Source organism: Exophiala aquamarina (assembly GCF_000709125.1).
Source record: "Exophiala aquamarina CBS 119918 chromosome Unknown aczIA-supercont1.5, whole genome shotgun sequence".
Taxonomy (NCBI): domain Eukaryota; kingdom Fungi; phylum Ascomycota; class Eurotiomycetes; order Chaetothyriales; family Herpotrichiellaceae; genus Exophiala; species Exophiala aquamarina.
The window spans coordinates 1,578,609-1,600,321 of record NW_013550583.1 but is presented as its reverse complement, the minus strand read 5'-3'; the positions used below and the strand labels follow the sequence as shown (position 1 = coordinate 1,600,321).

The 21,713-nt window shown below is 47.8% G+C and overlaps 7 protein-coding genes across 7 annotated transcripts; 4 read left to right on the top strand and 3 right to left on the bottom strand.

The window, feature by feature from the left end:
• Positions 1-1,484: 1,484 nt before the first annotated feature.
• A1O9_07235 (uncharacterized protein) lies at positions 1,485-2,066 on the bottom strand (the record flags this gene model as incomplete). The annotated part of the gene is made up of 1 exon (XM_013404181.1): positions 1,485-2,066. One exon carries the CDS (start codon positions 2,064-2,066, stop codon positions 1,485-1,487), a length of 582 nt encoding a protein of 193 aa, XP_013259635.1.
• An 832-nt stretch (positions 2,067-2,898) lies between these two features.
• Positions 2,899-3,798, top strand: A1O9_07234 (uncharacterized protein; the record flags this gene model as incomplete). The annotated part of the gene is made up of 2 exons (XM_013404180.1): positions 2,899-2,994; positions 3,277-3,798. 2 exons carry the CDS (start codon positions 2,899-2,901, stop codon positions 3,796-3,798), a joined length of 618 nt encoding a protein of 205 aa, XP_013259634.1.
• A 531-nt stretch (positions 3,799-4,329) lies between these two features.
• Positions 4,330-6,351, bottom strand: A1O9_07233 (uncharacterized protein; the record flags this gene model as incomplete). Its single annotated transcript, XM_013404179.1, has 1 exon — positions 4,330-6,351. The coding sequence occupies one exon, from the start codon at positions 6,349-6,351 to the stop codon at positions 4,330-4,332; it is 2,022 nt and encodes a 673-aa protein (XP_013259633.1).
• Positions 6,352-9,681: 3,330 nt separating this feature from the next.
• A1O9_07232 (uncharacterized protein) lies at positions 9,682-10,677 on the top strand. Its single transcript, XM_013404178.1, has 2 exons — positions 9,682-10,357; positions 10,454-10,677. The coding sequence occupies exons 1-2, from the start codon at positions 10,121-10,123 to the stop codon at positions 10,568-10,570; spliced, it is 354 nt and encodes a 117-aa protein (XP_013259632.1). The 5' UTR covers positions 9,682-10,120; the 3' UTR covers positions 10,571-10,677.
• A 1,619-nt stretch (positions 10,678-12,296) lies between these two features.
• Positions 12,297-16,318, top strand: A1O9_07231 (ATPase; the record flags this gene model as incomplete). Its single annotated transcript, XM_013404177.1, has 2 exons — positions 12,297-13,230; positions 13,281-16,318. The coding sequence occupies 2 exons, from the start codon at positions 12,297-12,299 to the stop codon at positions 16,316-16,318; spliced, it is 3,972 nt and encodes a 1,323-aa protein (XP_013259631.1).
• Positions 16,319-17,508: 1,190 nt separating this feature from the next.
• A1O9_07230 (long-chain acyl-CoA synthetase) lies at positions 17,509-19,455 on the top strand (the record flags this gene model as incomplete). Its single annotated transcript, XM_013404176.1, has 5 exons — positions 17,509-17,896; positions 17,951-18,230; positions 18,279-18,658; positions 18,715-19,044; positions 19,103-19,455. 5 exons carry the CDS (start codon positions 17,509-17,511, stop codon positions 19,453-19,455), a joined length of 1,731 nt encoding a protein of 576 aa, XP_013259630.1.
• A 248-nt stretch (positions 19,456-19,703) lies between these two features.
• Positions 19,704-21,157, bottom strand: A1O9_07229 (uncharacterized protein; the record flags this gene model as incomplete). Its single annotated transcript, XM_013404175.1, has 3 exons — positions 19,704-19,826; positions 19,878-20,367; positions 20,403-21,157. The coding sequence occupies 3 exons, from the start codon at positions 21,155-21,157 to the stop codon at positions 19,704-19,706; spliced, it is 1,368 nt and encodes a 455-aa protein (XP_013259629.1).
• Between the last annotated feature and the right edge of the window lie 556 nt (positions 21,158-21,713).

Here is a 21,713-nt window from a genome sequence, read left to right as displayed (position 1 = left end):
AAGACGCCTTCAATGTTTACGTTTGCATTGGCAGGATACCTAGTATCTTAGTATTTATGCGGATTGTGCACGCCCAACTGGTGTTCGTATGATCCATGTCAACAGTATTTTAAAGTAACAGGACTTAATAGTGCTGCCAGGAGATCCGGTTCCCAACATGTTACGCATACAACAACGAGATTTCAACCTCAAAAGTTAGGTAGGTGATGTCGTTGGCATGTGGTACGACCATGGTTTTTTTTACTCGGTTATATCAGGTCATATCATTCGCTCGACATAAATATTTGAGAGTGGATATGAACAGAAATTGTGTACTCATGTGAGGTTTTGTGGGATAGGGGAAGATTCGTCGTCCAGCTCCACTGAGTTAGACTGATTGAGCATTTGCGATCAAATCCGCGAGTGGTTTTGAGTCCTAAAAGAGAGCACCGATCAGCGTTGAGGGATCTAGTAAACGTGCAATCACAAGACCTACCAGCCATGCTCGATATTCCCGTATAAGAGCACCGTCTTCATCGTCTCCCATGATGAAATTTCCAGCAAATTCTTGAGTTGTACTGGACCCCGACTTGTGCCCAAACGTCACTTTTCCTAGCACGGCTATATCCCGCTCATTTGAATCAGACAGATACACTTTCACGAGCTCATGTTTGCGGGTGCTGATCGGATCCCAAGCTCCCTGTCTGAAAGCGATAAGCTCTGTAGAAGATGCCAGTGTTAGCAACGCCGCGAAGATTGTGAAAGCCCATTCGATTCAACATACCGTCACGACCTTTACAAGTGTGTCCTCTGGCGACCAGTTCTCCTGTTGGTAAGAAACAATTGCTGAATGAGACACTTCCATGTCTTGTAGGATCATCCGCTGCACGGAAGAACTCTTCAATGATAGCTTGTGTCCTTGCACCCCTCATGACACTTGGCCACGCAACGTGTGGACTATTATTCTCAGCCATTATGATGAGAAGAGCGTTGTTCCGAGCAGTCTTTTGATGAAGAGACATCATTAGAGCAGGAGTCAATAGAAGCCATCTTTATAGTCATAAACTGAAATCTCGATTCCCGGCCCCCGAGAACGCCGAGCCTCTCGGTCATTGGATTTTGCTCCGTCGGGACGCTCATGAAAAAACATGGCTTTAAGTTCGAATGAGTTGTGTCACATCCCCAGAAGCCTTGAATGCTTTTAGAAAGCCTTTGTGATGCGAGGAGATATGCTGCGGGCTAGTATATCTGATTCAGTCATGTTCACAGAAGCCCTGGAACTGCTATCGCATGCGTTTTAATCACCCGTATTTCGAAGTGGCCTTAGAGGATAGTTGCTTCTTAGATGTAGGATGGATTGGCCTGAGCTCAATTTTCGAATTTAGATACGTAAAATTTAAGATCTTTTCAGATTCGACCATTACAATCCGACGCTACAGGCCTTGGTGCTGCTCCTCCACGAGTCTATGTCACTTATTTGTCTCTGCCATTGTATGAACGCTTGATCAGCTCTTAGCAGACGGTAATATTTCTGCCGGGATATCGTGGAAGTCCTTCGGACCAATGTCAATCCTCTTTTTGATTACTTCTGGGTCTACCCCCTTGGCAAGCATGGCAATAAGGTCCTCGGGGTCGAAGTTGACTCCAATGGGATTCTCTTGATAGCTATGAGACTGCATGTACTTATCTGCCGCTTCAGGATCGAGATTGTCGATCTGTGTCTCAATCTGGTTGCCATCGGGGTCAAAATAGTACATACTGGTGGTCGGACCGTGGTTGACACACCAGCCGGGGAGAATGCCATGTGACTTTCTCTGCGAATATGCTTCCAATAGTTCTTGTAGGGATCTGAACGTGAACGCGACATGCCACAGCCCGGCAGAAGCGGGCTCTTTGGGTGTTGTACCAGGTATTCCCGCAATTGCGATACGGTGATGCTCGTCATCATATCGAAGGAGGCCTAATTCCCCGTTGCTGAAGGCAACTTTGGCACCTAGAAAGACTTTGTAGAAGTCAAGCATCTTATCAAATTGTGTCGTTCGTAAGACAACGTGAGCGAGCTTGTATGGGCTAATTGTTTCAGCCATGTCGAATGAAATTGCTTGCTAGGTGGAGGGACAGACTTTCTGGACCTGGATTTTGGCTGCGTCTCAAGATATCTTTGCAGCGGAAAATCTACCAGGCTGGGCAACAAGATATAAAAGCCAGCAGACGACTCCCATTTGAACCCTTACGTTCTCAGGTCTGGTTGCGGAGGGAAACCTGATATGCCGTTCTCCGATTGCAAAGGAAGCGCCACATAGTTGCATGATCGTCTGCGGTCCGAGATCGGTTTCTCATGTTGAGAAAGCCCCCCTTTGATCTATCTAAACTACTGGAAATTTTATGCGAAGGGGTGCAAGTTCACGCCTGGTTCTGTTGCTCGTTGCTTTCGTGCCAATCGGGTGAGCTCCAACCGACCACCGATTGGACGGTTCTGCCTGTCGGCATAAAATATCAACTCCGGGAAATGCGCTCCCAAAGCATCATTTAGTCTTTGCCGGAGGTCCAAGAAAGCGTTAGTCTTATGGTGTTGCTGTTGTACCCTGCAAAGAGGCCCATTGTTTTGATCCGCGATGGCCGCATATAAGAACGCCTTAGATGCAGCGCTCATTCGAATTGTGCATCCTCGGAAGGATGCGCATGAAGTAAATCTTGGGCTATGGCGAAGTTTCAATACCTCCTACGATTTGAAGATGAGAATGGTGAAATCTATTATGGCGAAGCCGGCGCGCCGGGTTCGGAAAGTGACTTCTTGCATAAAACTTTCAAAGTATTTTCAGGAAATGCTCCGTGGGATCCTGGTTTTTCTCTTTCCAACAAATCAGCCACTGTTGCCAAGGTAAAAAAAACAAGGTATCAAAACTCCCTCCCCCAGTAATGCTAAGCAAACTGCAGATATTGAGCCCGTTAGCCAGTACACCGATCATCCACGGGGTTGGCCTGAACTATAAAGCGCATGCTGATGAAGGCGATGTAAGTTGTTCATTGTCTCTCGCATTCAAGATAATGATCAGTCTATCTGCAGCTCAAACTGCCGCCTTTTCCTATTCTATTCGTGAAATACCCTGGTAAGAAGATGCAATGGTGCCCTGGCGTGTAACAGGACACTGTAATTGACGGGTGCGTCTGCTCTAGATGCATTAGCGGATCCTTACCAGGATATTCCGGTTGATAAGGAAGCCTGGCAGCTCGACTATGAGGTTCGATCTGCAAAGTCATGTTGGATGTTGGTGGAAATGACTGATTATCTCCTAGGCTGAGCTTTGTGTAATTATTGGAAAAGAGTGCAAGAACATCTCAACGTCAGAAGATCCTTTGGATTATGTGCTTGGCTATTCCGCTGGCAATGATGTTTCTTCAAGATACTGGCAAGATAAGACGCGCTCGAGCGGGCAGCATGGCTATGGGAAATCCATGGATAAGTTCGCCCCACTTGGACCTGTCATCGTTTCCACGGAAGTTCTGAGAGACCCCTCGTCACTGAGGATCTCAGCGTACGTGAACGGGGAACGTAGACAAGACTCAACAACAGCGAGTATGATATTTGACGTGGCAACATTGGTAAGGCATCTAAGCCGTGGTATCACGCTACGCCCAGGAACAATCATTATGACAGGCACACCCGATGGTGTGGCGGCGTTCATGAAGCCTTCTCCGTGGCTGAAACACCGCGATGTGGTAGAAGTCGAAATTTCTGGTATTGGCAAGATCAAGAATAGGATGTGGTTCGCAGATGAAAATAATCTCCCACCTGATGATCGGACACCGGGATTCTAGTGTTCGAAAATAGGGCCTTATTTTTGGTTTGTGTCTAGCCCCCTCTATTATCAGCTAGACGAAGGCCCAAACTCTATGAGATAGAGATATATAGACAATATATCCTACCTATCCTCTGCACAGCCACATACATTCAGTACTCTATTGTTTTAGCGGCGGGACCAACCGAGACAAGAATTTTGGTCCTCGTTGGCCACGGCGTGGAAACCACATTGATGAAAATTTGACGCCCACGTACTTTATGGAGGCCCAAGGACCGATGAGCAGAGTTGCAAGCATCAGGGTCATGGCTCCAGGCAAGATTAAGGAAAAGATTAACAACAGAATTATTATTGTTACTACTAGTCCCAGTCCAATATCTGATCGAGCGGTAGAATGCGTTCAAACTATGTTCGGGTTGTTTGCTGTTTCAGTAATGACCGAATTTTGAAAACTCAGACGACATCGACAATGGCGAGCTGTGGATGGAGTGAAGGTTATGGCACAAGATTATTTTGTTCGTTCGCAAAACGGAAAATCTCAATTCCCTCATCAATATGTTTGGTTCCCTTGACCATTCTCCTGGAAATCACTGCCAGGAGAAGTCGAATCGTGTTCCCCGGAGAGGCTTCTTGAGACTCTAGGCATCGTGCGAGGAGATTGTTCGAGGTCTGGAGACGGCAATGACATTCCGCTGCTCACACTTGAATTATGATGGCGGTGTCGCGGTGGTTGATTTTGTCTGCTGACCAGCGGTGACACTGCGTGATCAAGTGGACCGAACCCGGTTTGATGGGCATATTCACCTTCCGGGAATACCACGAGCGCTCGTGACGAATTGGTAGTAATGGGAGCATTAGTCTCGAGCGGCCCTGAAAGATGATACGTATCAGGAGAGCCTGGTAAAGCATCACCGGAGTATCCACGATGCCGCCCGCTGACGATACTCGGTGGATGCGCAGCCATATTCTTCGGATCATAGTTGATCTCGTCGGAAGCAAGATGTTGGTGCCGGCCTTCAATTTCATGGATTGGGTTGTCCGGCCCCTCTACTGGACCGGTATATTCCCCAAGAGGAGATCGCGCAGGCGTTGTCGAAGACCAGCGTTGATTGCTGCTAACACCTGTGTCACTTGGTGTAAAGTATCCGTCTCTTTGTGACGCCGGCAGCTCTTGAGGTGGTGGGGACTTAGGTGGCGACTTTGGCACTTGCTCAACTTCGGTCACAGTATCTGATCCAGCTTCTTTGTGCTGTGGATGTATGGCCCATATCCATGGCACAATCCAGCGGTTTGTATTATCCTCACTTGTCTCTCTTTCCCGATCTTGACGTTCAAGGCGCCGCTTACGACGCAAAAGCAGGAGAAGAAGTCCGATGAGCACTGCAACCGATCCAATTGGAACCGCCACAGCGACTGGAATCACCCAGTGTCTGTTTGACTGATGTTCATCCACTGGAGGAGTCGGAGGAGTTGGAGCAGTGGCATTTCCCTGCCCAGTGTTGTTGCTGGCCGGTGGTGGTTCTGATACTTGCTGGGCATAAGGCCCATAGAATCTGATCTTGTCCATATTGTACTTCTGGTCAAACCAATCCCCCACCTGTGGAGATATATTGTCTGCTTTTGGCTTCTTAGAGATAACATCCAAGATGTTCTGGTGAGGCTTGTAATCTTCATGGCTGTCAGGATCATAAGCTCCCGTCCAATTGAGGCTGTTCAAGTTATACACGTCGATAGATTGGTTTGCCTTCAGTGGACTGCCACCAGTACTCGTGCCGCCAATCACAATCATCTGATTTGGATAAGGTGAAGTACAGACATGTCCCAATCTTGGAATACCGGGCCGATCACCAGGTAACCGGTCATTGCTTTCAGCTTTGATCCAGGTAAACGATGGGACACTCAGCACCCAGACGTCACCCGTTGGCACGCCGATTTCTCCATTCCCGCCACCATACACGAAGATGTCGTGATGAGACCCGTCCGCGGTGGAAGCTACGACCGTGCAAAATTGTGCTAGCGGTTTGTCTGGAAATGGGGATGATGAGTCCATAGCTTGCATTGCCCAAGTATTGGAACCAATGTCATAGACCGGGAATTCCTTTAGGAAGTTCAGAGAAGTTGATTCATCTGTCTCATTTCCAATGAAGCCGAGGTCTTCGGGCGCTGTCACACCACCGATGACAACGAGTACGCCCTGCGATGAAGTAGGTAGCCAGACAAGACCACCTTCAGCTCTCCACGGTACGATCGACTCATCGAAAGGATAGATTTGCCAGTCTGCATGTCCCTGATTCACAGTGTTGACCTTGATCAGATCGGTAGATCGATTCGTAGGGTAATCAGTAGAGGTATATGTAGCGCCATTTGCATTCCACATTCCACCCAAGTAGAAGCCGAGATTCTCAGAAGGGGCATTTGCTCCAGCACCGTTTGTTCGAGGAAGGAAGTTCTCGCTCTCGGGGGCGTATCCCGTATTGGGCTGTCCGAGTTCGTAGTTGGCACCGTCAGGTTTGTCATATAAAGGGTTGCTGACCGTGAAAATCCAGACGTGATCACCGGCGATAACGGGCATACCGCTAATTGATCGGTCAGTAAGATTTGTTCCATAGAAGATAAATAAATCGATTACCCCCAGGCATAAAATTCGTCATAGTCTGCAAACATATAGCCATCAAAATAGAAATATTTTATTGCTCCCTCAGATATGGACTCAAATGAAGCCGGGTTATCTTCTTTTGATATATCGAACGGCTCGTGAAGGCTGAGATTGAAGAGGAATCCGGTAGAAGATGTGGGTGTGGCACGTTTGTCACAACTTCCATTCTCCCCAATTGATAACATGCCTCCCTCCACGTAAATGTGATCCCGTACCAGGGCAACTCTTGGCCTATTCCAGCCACATAAATCGCGAGAAGTGTAGTCGCAAGTGATAAGTGGTACGAGGAGCAGAAAAGTCCGCCATATTCTCTGTGAAGCAAGCATTGTCACTGCGTGATGTGCGGCCGGCGACGAAGAGTTCCAAAAAAAAAAAAAAGACACCGGCACAATCAGTGAAGCGACCGATACCTTCCACGCCTCAGGATATAGGTACAGTTCTCCGCCACTACCACCAACAACCGGCAGAGGGCAGAGTCCCTCGTGGCTGGGAGATGAAAAGAAGGAATAGCATCAATGCTATGGGGCCAGTTCGCGGCACGAATTGACCAGATGCACCAGCAAAAGGCGCTTCTTCCCGCAATACGAGGATATCCTCGTTATCTCCTACCAGTTAAAATCACCTCGCCTTAGAACTCTACTGTTTGAGACAAGGATGATATCTAGCGGTTGGCTGCATCAAAGGATGCTACACTGCCCAGGAGATCGCCGATTATAACCATTTTCAAGAAGCGAACACACGGGAACTTCGTACGCGATCATATGACTTGTACCGTTTGATTGGACCCCAAAGTTCTATCTATTGAAGCCAGCTCCATAAAGAGGTAGAATTGCCACAGACTTGGGATCAGGCTGAACAAGCCAGCGCTTGCCTTGACCGGTGGCGCAGTGTGAGAAGCTTTATTTTGGTTCAGGCAGTCAGAGTATCCTGTCCTTCCTTGATTTCATGCATTTTATAACAGAAAAATATGGAAGTCTAGGAGATGGTAATGTACTGTGCTGGCATCATCAGAAAGCACATTGCTGGAGGTATGCAATGTCTTGGGGCGCTTCTAGGCCTGTAGGAGCGGTATGTAAATGGCTTCACAGGCTTCGCTTGCAAGATGCGTCGGATGTTTTGGGTCTTGGACCCCTCTGGAAGTGGTTCATCTCTTCTGGGGGGATCTGCCCGTCAAGTCACCGCCATCGAACGACAGATACTGCACGGAGTACGAACTACTATTTGATGGGGCAATTGCCAAGGTGGAACACAGAAACGGAGTGCGGGCGACGGAACAGCGAGGCTAATGCGAGACCATGAAGCTGCGCCAATACTATGTATCCTAGACAAATTCGCCTGACAGTCCTTATGCAAGCTCAGGCCGCTTATAGTGCTCGCTCGCTGGACACTTTGGTTTCCTACTAAATTTCCTGGCGCAGCAAGCGGCAATGAAGCCCAGAACACAGCCTTACTACTATGTTTTTCTGATCTGTGGTTCTAAGTTTCTCATTTTTGTGAGCACTGTTATTAGAGGATTTTATCAGAAACGAATTCGCCTTGATGGGCTAGAGCTTAATTTGGTAGACACTCGCAATCCAGAGACGTGAATGCGTTGAATGGAGCATCAGGCTGAGACCAAAAACAGCCACTTTCTAATGTTGGAGCGGCACGCCGGGGGGCCGGCACCCACCCGGCAATAGCATGGACTGCTTACGAGTAGCTGGTGTGTTGTCTGTGAACCCCGCATGGCTTCCGGATCTACGGCTTCTTCCACCGCCTTCTGTTTTGTATAGCCCAATAGACGAGGGCTGGCTGTAATGCAAGAGTTGGGTACTAAAAGAACATGTTCGGGTAGGCTTTGCAGCGGCTTTTACCAGTTACAGCTGGAAGCAACATGACTTAGTGTACCCTTGAAAACACTGCAACGGTGCGATCGCCCCAAATGATGAGTAACACGGCTTCGAGTGGTTTAACACCTTCTGTAGATCCTCGAGAACAACTTTGCTTGAATTCGTCGTGACGATGAAACCAAACCAATGGTCTCGTCATTAGGGACAGTTCCTCACAGATGCCGAAGCATAGACTGTGCGCTGAACACGTTGTGCATCGTAACTCATACTTTCCTTGGAAGATGCGTCGATGTTCCAGGCTGCAAAAGCCCGGGATTCGGGCGCAACCAATCACTCCATCAGACTAACGACGCTACTGTACTCTGTACACACTATAACAGTATCACATCCCTCTTCACAAAGGCCTGCGCCCTCCTCCCGTTGTCGCTTAGAAATTGCTTTTTGCTTGTCCACTTGAGCCTCAATTAGACCCACAACCCCAAGGGCAATGTCCTGCGACCTAAAAGTCCGTCAGTCACCCAGAAACAGCCAATCCTTACCCAGGTTCCATTATCTTACCATGAAAAGTTAGGTATGGTCTACTCCGTAGTCAGCTTGCTTCTAACTAGTATCGTCCTATGCTCTGAAATTGGTGTGGAAATGTGAGGCTCTGTTGGGCACTTTTGGCTTGCAACCTCACATGGGCTTGAACCAGCTGCAGCATCTAGCTAGAATCGCCCCCACTGCCATGCCACCCTGCCTGCAGTTGCCCACAATAGAAGTTGGGGCAGTTCTCATGCACCATTAGCAGCATATGTGACAATGAGCGGGCTTCGTCATGCAAGTGACAGGCCAAAAGTAGAAGTGCTTGTTGGCAGCTGAATATGTCATTGTTGAGATCTGTTGCCATCTCCTCGCTAGTGTGGTCAACAAAAACCTCCTCTATGGAGTATACATACGAGGTACGGAGTTCCAAATTGTGGCGTTGGACGCCTGTTCAAGGAACCCTGCTAGGAGGCTGGGGGATAGGCCGCGCCGGTCCAATATCATAGCGCCTGACTCTGTGGATGGCACAAATGACCAGCAGGCGTTTTTCCTGCAGACGATTGCTCCTCATTGTAGCATCGATTCGGAATGCCGCTGTGTAGGCAGAACTAAGGTGATCTAGATGGAAAATTTGTCAAGGCTGGTGGGCAGAAAGCACTTGATGGCCTTATATCAGCATCAGGGTTTCCCTCGTTTCTAGTTCCTGTCATTCCATTCCTCTTTCACTCCAGAGATCTGGATTCTATATAGCAGTCATTCGTTGTGCCTTGCAAAACTCAACATGGGGATCAGGAAATTTATCCCGTGCAGCCTTGCCTCCGTTGTCTATTTTACTTTGGCTCGTGCAGGTGATGGAGGTTGGGACAGCAAAAGCTCTTGTGTACCTATAACGACAACATTGTATTCAGTCTCCACTACTTATTATGAAAAGACTGTGGAGAAAACGGTCTGGTCTACGAATATAGTCTACAGCACAGATACGACTACCCAGGTACAGGTCCAACCAACCACAATTGTCCAGCCAACAACCATTGTCAATCCCACCACTATTTTTGACCAGCAGACAATCACTCACATTGATGTTGACACTGTTACTGACACTGTCACTACTACTGTGATTTCGAGCATTGCTGGTCCAGCAACAACTATTACTACGTGTCCAACTACTCCACTGAACGGGCTGGTCACATGTACTTCAAGGATCGTCAATCCAACGTACACTCCCCCGCATCCTTTGCCAAGCAACTACCTCTGGGGTTGCCCGCCTGGTACTATTTGTACTCCACCACAGGTCGATTGCAACTTTGAGCAGAATCCTCCAGCAAGCAGTTATGTGTGTGCTCCGAAAGAGTGCCAACCTCTTCCAGAAAGGACCGTACCAGAAGACTTTGCCGGAGATTACCCAAATCCAACACACGCCGATTGTGCATGGTATGAGCCGAATCCGGGATTCTTCAATCTTAACCCGGAGTTTTTCGGTCTCACTTTTGATATTTTTGATATCTTTGGCCAGCCAGTCTGCCTTCCACCGTCTCCCACAACCACCAAAAGCGGATGGGTTGATTGGAGTACACCTGCTCCTTCTCATTCTCATACACCTAGAATGCCCCGAGGATTAAGGTGGAATCCACTTGCACGGCTCGCCAAACGACAAACGGTTCTAGGCATTGCTCCAGCAGAGTGTTATACGGTCTTCAACTCGGCTAATATCATCGCCCAAGACACCGGAAAGGTCGCACAAATTCTCTGTCCAACTGATTCAGAATTCATGCAGGCGGTGAGAAAGTGTGACTCGTGTGCTGCAGATTACAGTACTACTGCTACGGCAACTGATGATTGGCCTGAGCTTCAAGAATATTTCATCTTCTGTCGAACAAATGGGACTAGCACCCGGTGATCTCGAGGACCTCACTGCGTCGATGGTCATCGGAATCGGTGCTATAACGGCATTCTCCTTGACCTTGCACTTGAAAACGTGCTAGAGCCCTAAATGCCAACAGCACTATGGCTCAAAACCACGCCAAATATGTGTGCTATTAATTGGTGGATCGGGGTGCAATTCCCTTTTCTCTCTCCCTACTTCATGAACAAAAAACCCAAAAATCGTATGTCTGTGGTGATCACTGCTTCGGCTCCAAATCCAGAACAGTATAATAATAATGACAACCTTTTTCCAGAGTGGAGGATGTAAAAATAGTAGTTATATCCGAGCTTCGACTTATCCAGGGAGAACCAACGTTTTCGAGCCAACCTACTTCATGAGATCTAAAGAGGAATGATGGAATTCGAGTATTGCCAAACCCTTCATCCAAAATATCATTGTCTCCAGCCACTCGATGTGCATGTGTCATAGTGCCATGGCTACTCTCCCTCGAGAACCGTAGATTTCGCCGGAGCCGCTTTGATGCGAAGTTTGGCCACTTCTCTGATACAGCCCCCACAAGCGCGATGCAAATCAGAATATGCACATTGCAACGAGGGCGGCTCAGGGAAGCTGTCAGGCCAGCGATGCACTTACTGTGGGCGTAGACCAAGAGCCCCGCCCCAGGCCAAGGAGTTTGCTAGCCTTTCATACTCTGTACAACGATTCAACAATCCTTTCATCTATTGACACTGCCGCCGTGGCCACCGCCGAATGTGGCGGATGCTAGCCTAAATACCCTAATAAATAACAAGGGACCAATAATACTTCACACGAGGCAGGTCCATCACACCGTCAAGAACAAAATGTGAGGTGATGTATTCAAGCAGCAACTTACACGTAGAAAGTCGCTGTATAATGCCATCAGAGCAATTCGCAGGTTCTCGCAGGCTCTGATCCACATTTTTGCCTTCCATGAAGGCAGCTCCAGATTGCTTAGACTCTGGAGGGCTTGCATAGCCTGCCCAGTCGAATTCCTTATCCAAGGAGACGTGGGAGGAGCTATTGGCATGAGCAAGAGCCAAGCCTGAGCTTGGAGAGTACCGAGTTCTAGAAAGATGGACATAGAGGATTGTGTTTCCGTTGTAATGACAGAAGAAATAACTCCTGCAGCGAAGGCCCCTCAATGCCAAGAAGAGCTTGTAATTTTTCTCATGGAGGATGGATGAGACCGACATCGGCCAGGTATCCATCCCTTTCCTCTTTGATCATCCCTGGCGGGTCGGGCACGGTGTGAATACGATACATGACAGTACCGTCCAATATTGGCGAGGACTTGATTCTCACCGAATTTCGCTGGTGGAGTTGAGGTCTGCAACGGCAATTATCCTTGCGAGCGATGAGTTCCTAGCATCGGACGGGCTCTTTAAACCCGCAATCGTGTGGCGTGGCTCATTACCAGTGTTGAAAAATCTTTGCAGGGGTGATGCTGCAGCAGATTGTCAAACGATACCGACATCAGCAGGCGGAGACAGGCCTAAACGTCCGTGATAGAGACTGTCACTCAGATACCCAGATAGAGGAAAACCACAGATTGAAACCGATAACCAAAAGGCTGGACGGAATCTCATCGACCTTGGGCAAGCATGAAGTTCACCCAAAGCCTTGTGCGCTATCCTCGCCTCCTTCTGGCAGGCAGTCCATCTAGAGTTGAGGTTTGGACGCTGTTACTTGGAATTCTATGTGCGATAGCATCTGGAATCCCGTTTCCATTGATTGGAATTATATTTGGTCAGCTCCTTGACGATTTCAATGCGGCGACATGCAGCTCGGGAGACAGTTCAGACTCTGAGTCGAGCTATCAAGAGAGTATCAACGACAAAATCCTGTTGATTCTGTATTTAGCTATTGCGCAATTCGTTACTATCTATCTTCATCTCTCCTGCTGGAGCTTGCATGGCGCTCGACTGGCACAAAGGCTGCGAGAGGTCTATCTCCGGAACCTGCTCCGGCAGGAGCCATCATATTTTGATAATCTTCCTCCAGGGGAGGTTTCATCTCGTCTCAATGGCGATATTCAAGCGATACGATCAGGCACTGGCGAAAAAGTCGGTATCTGCCTCTCAAGTGTCTCGTTTTTCGTCACAGCATATATTGTGGCTTTCATCAAGGATTACGAGCTCGCGGCAATGCTCATCTCGTTGATCCCGGCTTATTTCTTGATGTCTTTCGTTGGAAGCCACTACATCGAGAAATACTCTGCACTCATGTCAGATTATGCGGCTACTGCTGCATCGATCGCTTCAGAGGCACTGTCAAACATCGTTGTTGTGCAGGCATTCGGCGCAAACGTTCGGTTGGAAGAGAAATTTTCCAAAGCACTGCAATCTTCAGAGTACGAAGGCTTGAAAAAGGCTACAGCCGTTGGCGTGCAGTCTGGATTCTTATATTTTATTGCGTATTCCGCGAACGGTTTGGCATTTTGGCAAGGAAGCCAACAAATTGCGGACGCCGTGCGCGATGATGCACAGGGTGCCACTGTTGGAGCAACGTTTACGGTCATCTTCATCCTGATTGAAGGTAAAGTACTCCTGAATCTATTCCATAGAACAAAAACTGATGCGAAACAGCTACTCTGACTTTAAGCCAGGTTGCACCTTTTCTGCACTTATTTGGCGCTGCTGTCGCGTCTTATGAGAAGCTGCGCCAGGATTTACATCGCGAACCCAGTATTGACGGCACCAGTACTTCAGGAAAACGCCTTTTGCATGCAACAGGTGGATTCGAGTTTAAGGACGTTTCATTCACATATCCGTCAAGACCAGATGTTGTAGTTCTTGATCATGTCGACCTCCAAATTCCTCCGAATAAGCACACAGCCATTGTCGGCCTCTCTGGAAGCGGCAAGTCGACCATCACAGGATTGCTCACAAGACTATATGATCCTATACATGGAGACATTTATTTCGATGGGCACAATCTTCGGGATGTAAACGTCCATGATTTGAGAGGTTTTCTTAGCCTCGTACAGCAGGAGGCTTCACTTCTCGACCGCTCGATCTTAGAAAACATTGCACATGGCTTGATTAACACAAGCAATCTGAGCCATTCTCACCTGATTTCTACACTTCTTAGCGGCGATCTTGAAATTTTAGCAGGGCAGGTCAGAGCTGGTGAGGTTCTTCTAGTGGCGGCAGAGAAAATGGGCCCCGAAATGGTTGAGATTGTTACTATGGTGCAAAAGGCAGCTGCACTGGCAGACGCTGATAACTTTATCAGTGCGCTTCAATACGGGTACGGGACGTCTGTAGGGTCCAGTGGGCGTCTGATCAGCGGTGGTCAAAAGCAACGAGTAGCCCTTGCAAGAGCTATTATCAAGGACCCTAAGGTTCTCATCTTAGACGAAGCCACGGCAGCGTTGGATTCAAGTAGTGAACAGCGCATCCAACGAGCAATCTCAAATATCGCTACTGGTAGAACAGTTGTCACAATTGCTCATCGCCTGGCAACTATCACCAGCGCGGACAATATCATTGTCCTACACAAAGGACTTGTTGTCGAAGAAGGAGATCATCAGACACTGATGAATAAGAATGGGGCGTATGCTGAATTGGTCAAGTTACAAGGCCTGCTGGCCTCCTCGCTAAAGGATAAAGAGGTGGGCTCACAGAAAGGAGATGAGAAGACTTCTTCGGCCTTGCCAATCGAAGAGGATACAGAGGGCAGTAGCCTGTCGAACAATGACTTCGGAGACCCTGAAAAGTCGGATTTTCGATCAAGCCAAAAGGTAATTTCTGATGATACGGAAGACCAAGACGAACTACCGACGCCTTCCAATTCATTTTGGTCTGTGCTGCGTGGATACATCCCTGCGTTGAAACCACATCTGTTAACGATAGCGGTTGCTCTTCTTGGAGCCAGCATCGTTGGTGGCTCATTCTCTGGGGAAGCTGTCATCTTCGGAAATACTGTTGGGAGCCTTAATCCCTGCAAAAGCGAAGAAAGCATTCGGTCTCAAGGTAGCTTCTTCGGATTGATGTTCTTCGCGCTCGCAATCATTGAATTCTTTGCGAATGTCGTCAGCTGGTCTGGATTTGGTTGGGTTTCCGAGAAGATCGTCTATGCAGTTCGGGTACTTTCATTTCGCTCGCTCTTTGAGCAAGACCTCCATTGGCATCAATCTGAAGGACGAACGCCCGCCTTACTCCTGTCGTACATTACCAGGGATGGCAGTGCCTTGGCCGGATTGAGTGGCTCTGTTATTGGGACAATATTTTCAATTACGGTGAACCTTATTGCAGCAATTATCTTGACTCACATTATCGCCTGGAAAATTGCCTTGGTGTGCCTTTCACTCGTTCCACTTCTATTAGGAGCTGGCCTCATGGAACTTCGAGTGCTTGGCAAATTTGAGGAGCGACATGAGAACGCGTACACCAGATCAGTTGATATCGGTGTTGAGGCAATTACGTCCATTAAGACGATAGCTTCACTCTCCTTAGAGGAAGAGACGTTGCGGACTTACCGGCGCTCACTCAAAGGCCCCCGCAAGGAAACTTTCAATATCAGCCTTCAGGCAAGCTTGTGGCAAGCAATGACTTACCTGTTAGGCAATCTGGTAAATGCTCTGGCATATTGGTGGGGTGCCAAACAGATTATAGCAGGCACTTATACTCAGGTACACTTCCTGATTGTGGTGTTTTCCCTGCTTGTCAGCGCCTTACTCTGGAGCCAAATGTTTGCTCTTGCACCAGAGCTCTCAAGTGCAAAAGCGGCAATGGCCAGGATATTGAGTCTGATTGAGATAGGATCGGATAAGATGCAAGGTCGAGTACGCAATCTTCCAGCTTCAGCCTCACCCCGTGAGGAAGATCTTGAAGTGACAGCAGAAGCAAAGCCGTCATATCAGTCGTCCATTGGAGCTTCTAGTGTGCAACTTCGAAATGTCTACTTTTCCTATCCTGCTCGCCCGGATGTTGAAGTCCTCAAGGGCTTCAGCCTCGACATCCAGCCTGGCAAGTTCTGTGCCCTCGTTGGTCCGAGTGGGGCCGGCAAATCCACAATCATATCATTGATTGAACGGCTGTATTCAGTCAGTTCTGGGTCTATCTTGATTGATGGCGCTGATATCACCAAAAACCGAGATGTCACATTCCGAGACTCAATAGCCTTAGTACCACAAGAAAGTGTCCTTTTCGAAGGAAGTATCGAGTTCAACATTGGGCTTGGAGCTATACCAGGACAAGATGTTACACTGGATGAGATCAAAGAAGCCTGTAAGCTTGCCAACATTCACGACACCATTGAAGGCTTGCCAGATGGGTATGCCACTCTCTGTGGGCCCAATGGCAATCAATTCTCGGGAGGCCAGAAGCAAAGACTATCAATCGCTCGAGCACTCGTTCGAAAGCCCAGACTCCTCATTCTGGATGAACCAACTAGTGCGTTGGATGCTGAATCCGAGAAGCTGCTACAGGATGGACTCGAGAAAGCCGCGAAAGGAATCACCGTAATTGCAATTGCGCATAGACTCCGTACGATCCGGAATGCCGATGTCATCTTCATGATTCAGGACGGCAAATGTCTGGATAAAGGGTCCCATGAGGAATTGATGGAGAGGTCCGAGAGCTACAGGCTGAACGTCATGCATCAAACGCTAGCGGAGTGATCAGATGTTATCTCTAAGTCGAGCCTTGGGACACTAATTCTCATTCCCATGGGGCTAGTTTGTTAACATTCAAGCATATCCGAGACAATTGGAAAGCCATTTTGGCACCCTGAAAGCCCAAAAGCCTATTCAGTATGGAGGTGGGCAATTCAATTACCCTGAACTCACAGCAGCATGCTTTAACATTACTTAAGGGCAACTATTTGGGTAAGTGCAACCCCATGAAGTGATAGGGAGAAATGTTATAAAATTTCACTCTCTCAAGATTAAATGTTAGTTCCCTGTATTCCTGGGAAGATTGATTCGGGCGTGTATCATGCCGGAGCAGGTGCTTTCAATGTGTCCGAGCGAGTGCCGAAGTCCAAGCAAAGGACAAATTGCTTGGTGCAGTTTCTTTTCTTTGCACGAGAACAATGATTAATAAAAACCGCTGGTTCTGGAACAGTTGGTCCAAGCCAGCTGCATTCCCTGGATGGAAACCATACCATAATACGGACTTACGGAAGGCGGCAATGCAAAAGTTTTTGAAAACAGCTACGATGAAATACCGTGTATTAAAACTTTCGTAGGTATTATACGTGTAACAGGTTTTCGATTGCCAGGTACCCACCCACGCACTAGATGTTTCCATCATGCGAAGAGTGCTAACGCAGGGCCAGGGGCCAACAGCCACAAGCTCGGCCCAAAGATTACGTGCTCGTCATGACAGTGTGGGATATGCTTTTCTTGTCACCCAGCCAGAAGTGGATGGGGTTTGCAGGGGAACAGTGGCGTACGCTGGAACTCGCATTTCCTAGCTGATCATCGCAATGCTCCAAGATGGGTGTCATCCTGCAGCTCAAAGACACCAGACACTTGGCTTCAGCAGATCCATCCATACCCACCTTATGCCTGGTCTAGGGAGCAGAGCTGTGTCCTGACTTGGACTGGAGTCTTGCTAAATAGTGTCAAATCCTGACGAGGGACCACCTCGTGCCTCGAGAGCCGAGTTCGGCTGTAAGGAGTGCACGAGGACTTTCGAGGTGATTTGGGTAGCCTTGCCAATATTAGCACAGAGACAGTTGAGGTTCACGATATGTCGAGGATATAGATCCCAAATACGTCACTGCCATTGCACACCATTGCCTCAGAGAGTGTTTTGGTTCTTTGTTCTTGAAATTCAGTCTGAGGAAGACACCACATCCGTCATCATGTCTTTAGAAATTGACTCGGGTGGCTTGATCGCCCCTGAAAGAACACCTGCTATTGTTCATGGAAGTTCTAGCGTTCCTTTGCTCGATCTGACTCTCAGTGAACTGCTCGACTTCCAATGCATTCGCTACGGGTCCAGAGAGTGCGTGGTGATCCCTTGGACCGGAGCAAGATGGACGTACGACTTCTTGAGACAAGAAAGCGTCCATCTTGCGAAGGGCATGCTTGAAAAAGGAATCAGACCAGGTGACAGAGTTGCGGTTATGGCAGGGAATTGTGAGCAGTATGTGTCAATATTCTTCGCTTGCATGAGGATAGGTGCCATTCTAGTAATTCTCAACAACACTTACACCGCGGCGGAAGCAATGTATGCATTGGAGTTTACAGGTACCGAGCGCTCTCTTTATAGACATGATTAGTAAAATACTGACGAAATTTTAGAATGCAAGATGCTATTTACAACTTCAAGAATAGGCCTCCACGACAATCGACCACTTTTAGCACGTTTGGGCAAAGGTCCGGGATCTATGTATGAACCCGTGCTGCTGCGAGGCCATTCGGAACGCCTCGATTTATATAAAAATCTGGTCGAGCTTGGTGCCAGAATTCCAGACGACAAACTTACGGCGGCTACAGCACAAGTCGGAACTTACGATGTATGCAACCTTCAGTTCACTAGTGGTACAACGGGTCACCCCAAGGCAGCGATGCTGACCCACCAGTAAGCGGTTTATAACTGAGGCTCGTGCTTTGCTAACATTTGCCACAGTTCCCTAGTAAACAACAGCAGGTTTATTGGTCAGCGGCTTGCATTGACAGAGGACGACGTGCTTTGTTGTCCACCACCGCTCTTTCATTGCTTCGGCCTGGTCATAGGCCTCCTAGCTTGCGTCACTCACGGAGCAAAAGTTATCTATCCGACGGAGACTTTTGACGCAGGTGCATGTCTTCGAACTATCTCAGAAGAAAAATGCACGGCTCTGCATGGCGTTCCTGCTATGTTTGATTCTATCTTCAGTCTACCTTGGCCGGAAGACTTCGACTGCAGTAGATTAAGAACCGGCATGATCGCTGGAGCGCCTATTCCCAGACATTTGATGGAACTCATGGTAAACCACCTTGGAATGACCGAGTTCGTTAGTAGTTACGGTAAGTTAGGTTTGCAGGATGTGCCAGGGAGACTCAATATATTGACCAATTGCTAGGCCTCACGGAAGCATCCCCAACATGCTTCAATGCCTTCCATGACGACTCCATAGAAACTAAAATGAACACTGTTGGTCGTGTCATGCCCTACGCACATGCGAAAGTTATCGATCGAGAGGGGAGAACTCTTTCTATCGGCCAACGTGGAGAGCTTTGCATTGCTGGGTATCAGCTACAACGCGGCTATTGGAGAAATGAAGAGAAGACAAACGAGGTAATGGTCCGCGATGATGCAGGAGTGCTCTGGCTCAAAACAGGTGATGAAGCCATCATCAATAAAGACATGACATGTACTATCACAGGGAGATTCAAGGACATAATTATTCGAGGTAAGTTCAGTGACACTATACTATTCTGTGATTCGTGGCTTGCGACTGATAATACCAGGTGGGGAGAATATTTACCCACTCGAAATTGAAGAGCGATTAATACAGCACAAAGAAATCAACCGAGCCATCGTGGTTGGAGTTAAGCACAGTCGATACGGTGAAGTTGTCGCTGCTTTCTTACAGCGTGCTAAGGATTCCACGACTGAACACAGCTCTACCTTAAGCGATGAAAACATACGCGAGTGGGTTAGAGTGACACTTGGCCGCCACAAAGCTCCTGCACATATTTTCTGGCTCGGTGAAAATGGCATTCCAGGCGTAATTCCATTGACAGGTAGTGGAAAAGTTAGGAAGTTTGAACTGGCGAAGCGGGCGGAACAGCTCGTGATCACACAGAAAGCCAGATTATGATCATGTGAAGGTTCTGATGAATGTTGAAAATTCTTTAAGATACATAGATGGTTTTACTTAGTATTTTGTACCATAAGTCCCACGGGACTCTAAGTCTGAGACTTCCTGGCCAGTGATGGAGATATGGAATTCAGAAACATGAGTATTTGGATTGCTTGATACATGAAAAGATCACTTATCGCCTAGACTAGTTGTTGCCGTGTATTAAAATTGTAAATGAGCATTCTATTTTGACAGTAATTGGTAGCCTAAAGTCGAGCTAGTCTATCCTCGTCCAGTGTCTCTTCTTCAGAAAACTTCCGTTGGAGTAGTAGTGACTGCGCTACACGTGCACTGCGCTGAGCGAGAATCTGGTACATAGAGTCGTCGATCTGTGTATTGCAATTAGCATAGAGTACCTCGAGATCTAACTTACTCCTTACCTCGTCTGTGTCGATGGGCGAATGTAAAAGCCAGACACCAGTGCTCCTCTTCTTTAAGCTCGACCGGAAATTCACCTGGTAGTCTATCCCAACGGTAATCCTTTGTCCATCAATGAGATTCCTCAGTGGTTTCAAAATCCTTTGGTGTTCACTGGTGCCATACCCAGTCGCCGAGATGATAAGATCATAGACATCGGTATAAGATTTGGGGCTGCGGTTTCCTCCTTCCTGGACCATCATTTCGACCCTACCCTCGTTTTGGGGTTTGCAATCGAGAATGTCAGTACTATACCTGACCTGAAATCTACACTTTGCCGGGTCTGGCTGTTTAACACTCTGATCATACAGGAACTCATATATGTCTGTCAGTAGCTGACGAGGAAGAGGCTTTTCAGTCTCCTGCCCCGTAATTGTTTTCCCCCTGAACTCATGTGGGACGCCATTTGAACTAGACATTTCGCCAATCCCGCTTTGAATTGACGAAATTAGTCTTCAAACTGTGAAGCGTTGAAAAGAGATACTTACAATGAAGTTTCATTGCCTCCTCTGAAGCTTGATTGTTGTGTGAACCAATGCACTTCATGATCACCATGAATTCCATGCAAATGGTTGAAGACTTCAGCTGCTTGGTTTCCATCCCCGACAACAGCAAACCGGCGGTTTGCCTTTCTGCCTTTCATCACAGTCGCTATTGCTTCTAGGGCATCCGAAGAGTGGACTACATTTGTCCGAACAGAGGAGCTCGACAATGCATTGGAGAGCTTTTGTTGTAGTCCAGCCGCGCATACGACCTGACGAGTCGTAACCGTGGTTCTTTGGCCACTCGAAACATCCTCGAATAGAACATTCCAACTTTCCACCAGCTCACCTTGAGGTTGAACTGGAGTTACCCGAACTACTCTCTTCCCAAACGAGATATCCTGTGCAAATTGCTTTGTACACCACCTCAAGTAGTCTGCGAACTTGGCCCGGGAAGGCGTAATCCTTCCAGAATTTGTGTAGACGACCAATTGATTGGTTGAATGGAGGTAGCTGATGAAGGTGAACTTGGAACGGGGGTTCTCCGACGTCACCAAGTCGTTCAAGAATGATGTCTTCATGCGTGCAGATATAAGACTGTGACATGGTTTCCAGCTAAGTTGAGGTTGCTGTTCAAGAAAGATGGTACCGCCAAGTGCATGCCTCTCTTTGAGAGCAATGGCCAGAGATAGTGCAGAAGCCCCAAACCCAATGCAAACCATATTGTAGGCCTGCGCTGTTGGGATTGTTGTGGAAGACATTCTGTGGCCTGTCCACGCTGAATCAAAGGCTCAGTGAATAGTCACCAACAAAACCGTTATTACCAAAGAACAGAGATCCACTGGGAAATGAGTGAACCAAGGACTGAACAACACAACAGTTAGAAAATTGTGCAAACTATGTCATGGTATTCACAGTTCTATCGTCTAAGAATTCTAGGAACTAGTGTGTAATTGGATTCCAATAAGCTAGATTGGGCGCACATGGCTCTACCACCTCTACGTAGTATTCTCAACCACTTTCTCAGATGACATTGTTTTCGCTAATGGACTGTAAAATATGTATGACGAAGTTGTACACTAAGGAACCGGGCGAGGATAGTACCCAAAAACGTTTTTTGACTCGAGTTTGCTGGGTTCGGAGCCGCGTGCAGCATTGACTTCTAGATTTACAACAATGCATGATTAGTGTCTTCACATAGATCTTGATGGACCACCGGTAAGCAAACTTCGACCGATCATGGCCCTGAGGCCAGATTGTGGTTGCCTCGCTTCTTGATGTTTGCTCGTCTGAGACTGCTCCTCCTTTCCTAATTGT

Excerpts from the sequence above, each read along its gene's own strand:
- A1O9_07232 (XM_013404178.1), top strand. The coding sequence starts at position 10,121 with ATGTGTGTGCTCCGAAAGAGTGCCAACCTCTTCCAGAAAGGACCGTAC. Across the intron at positions 10,358-10,453 it reads AAGCGGATGGGTTGATTGGA|GCATTGCTCCAGCAGAGTGT; the intron begins GTACACCTGCTC and ends AAACGGTTCTAG.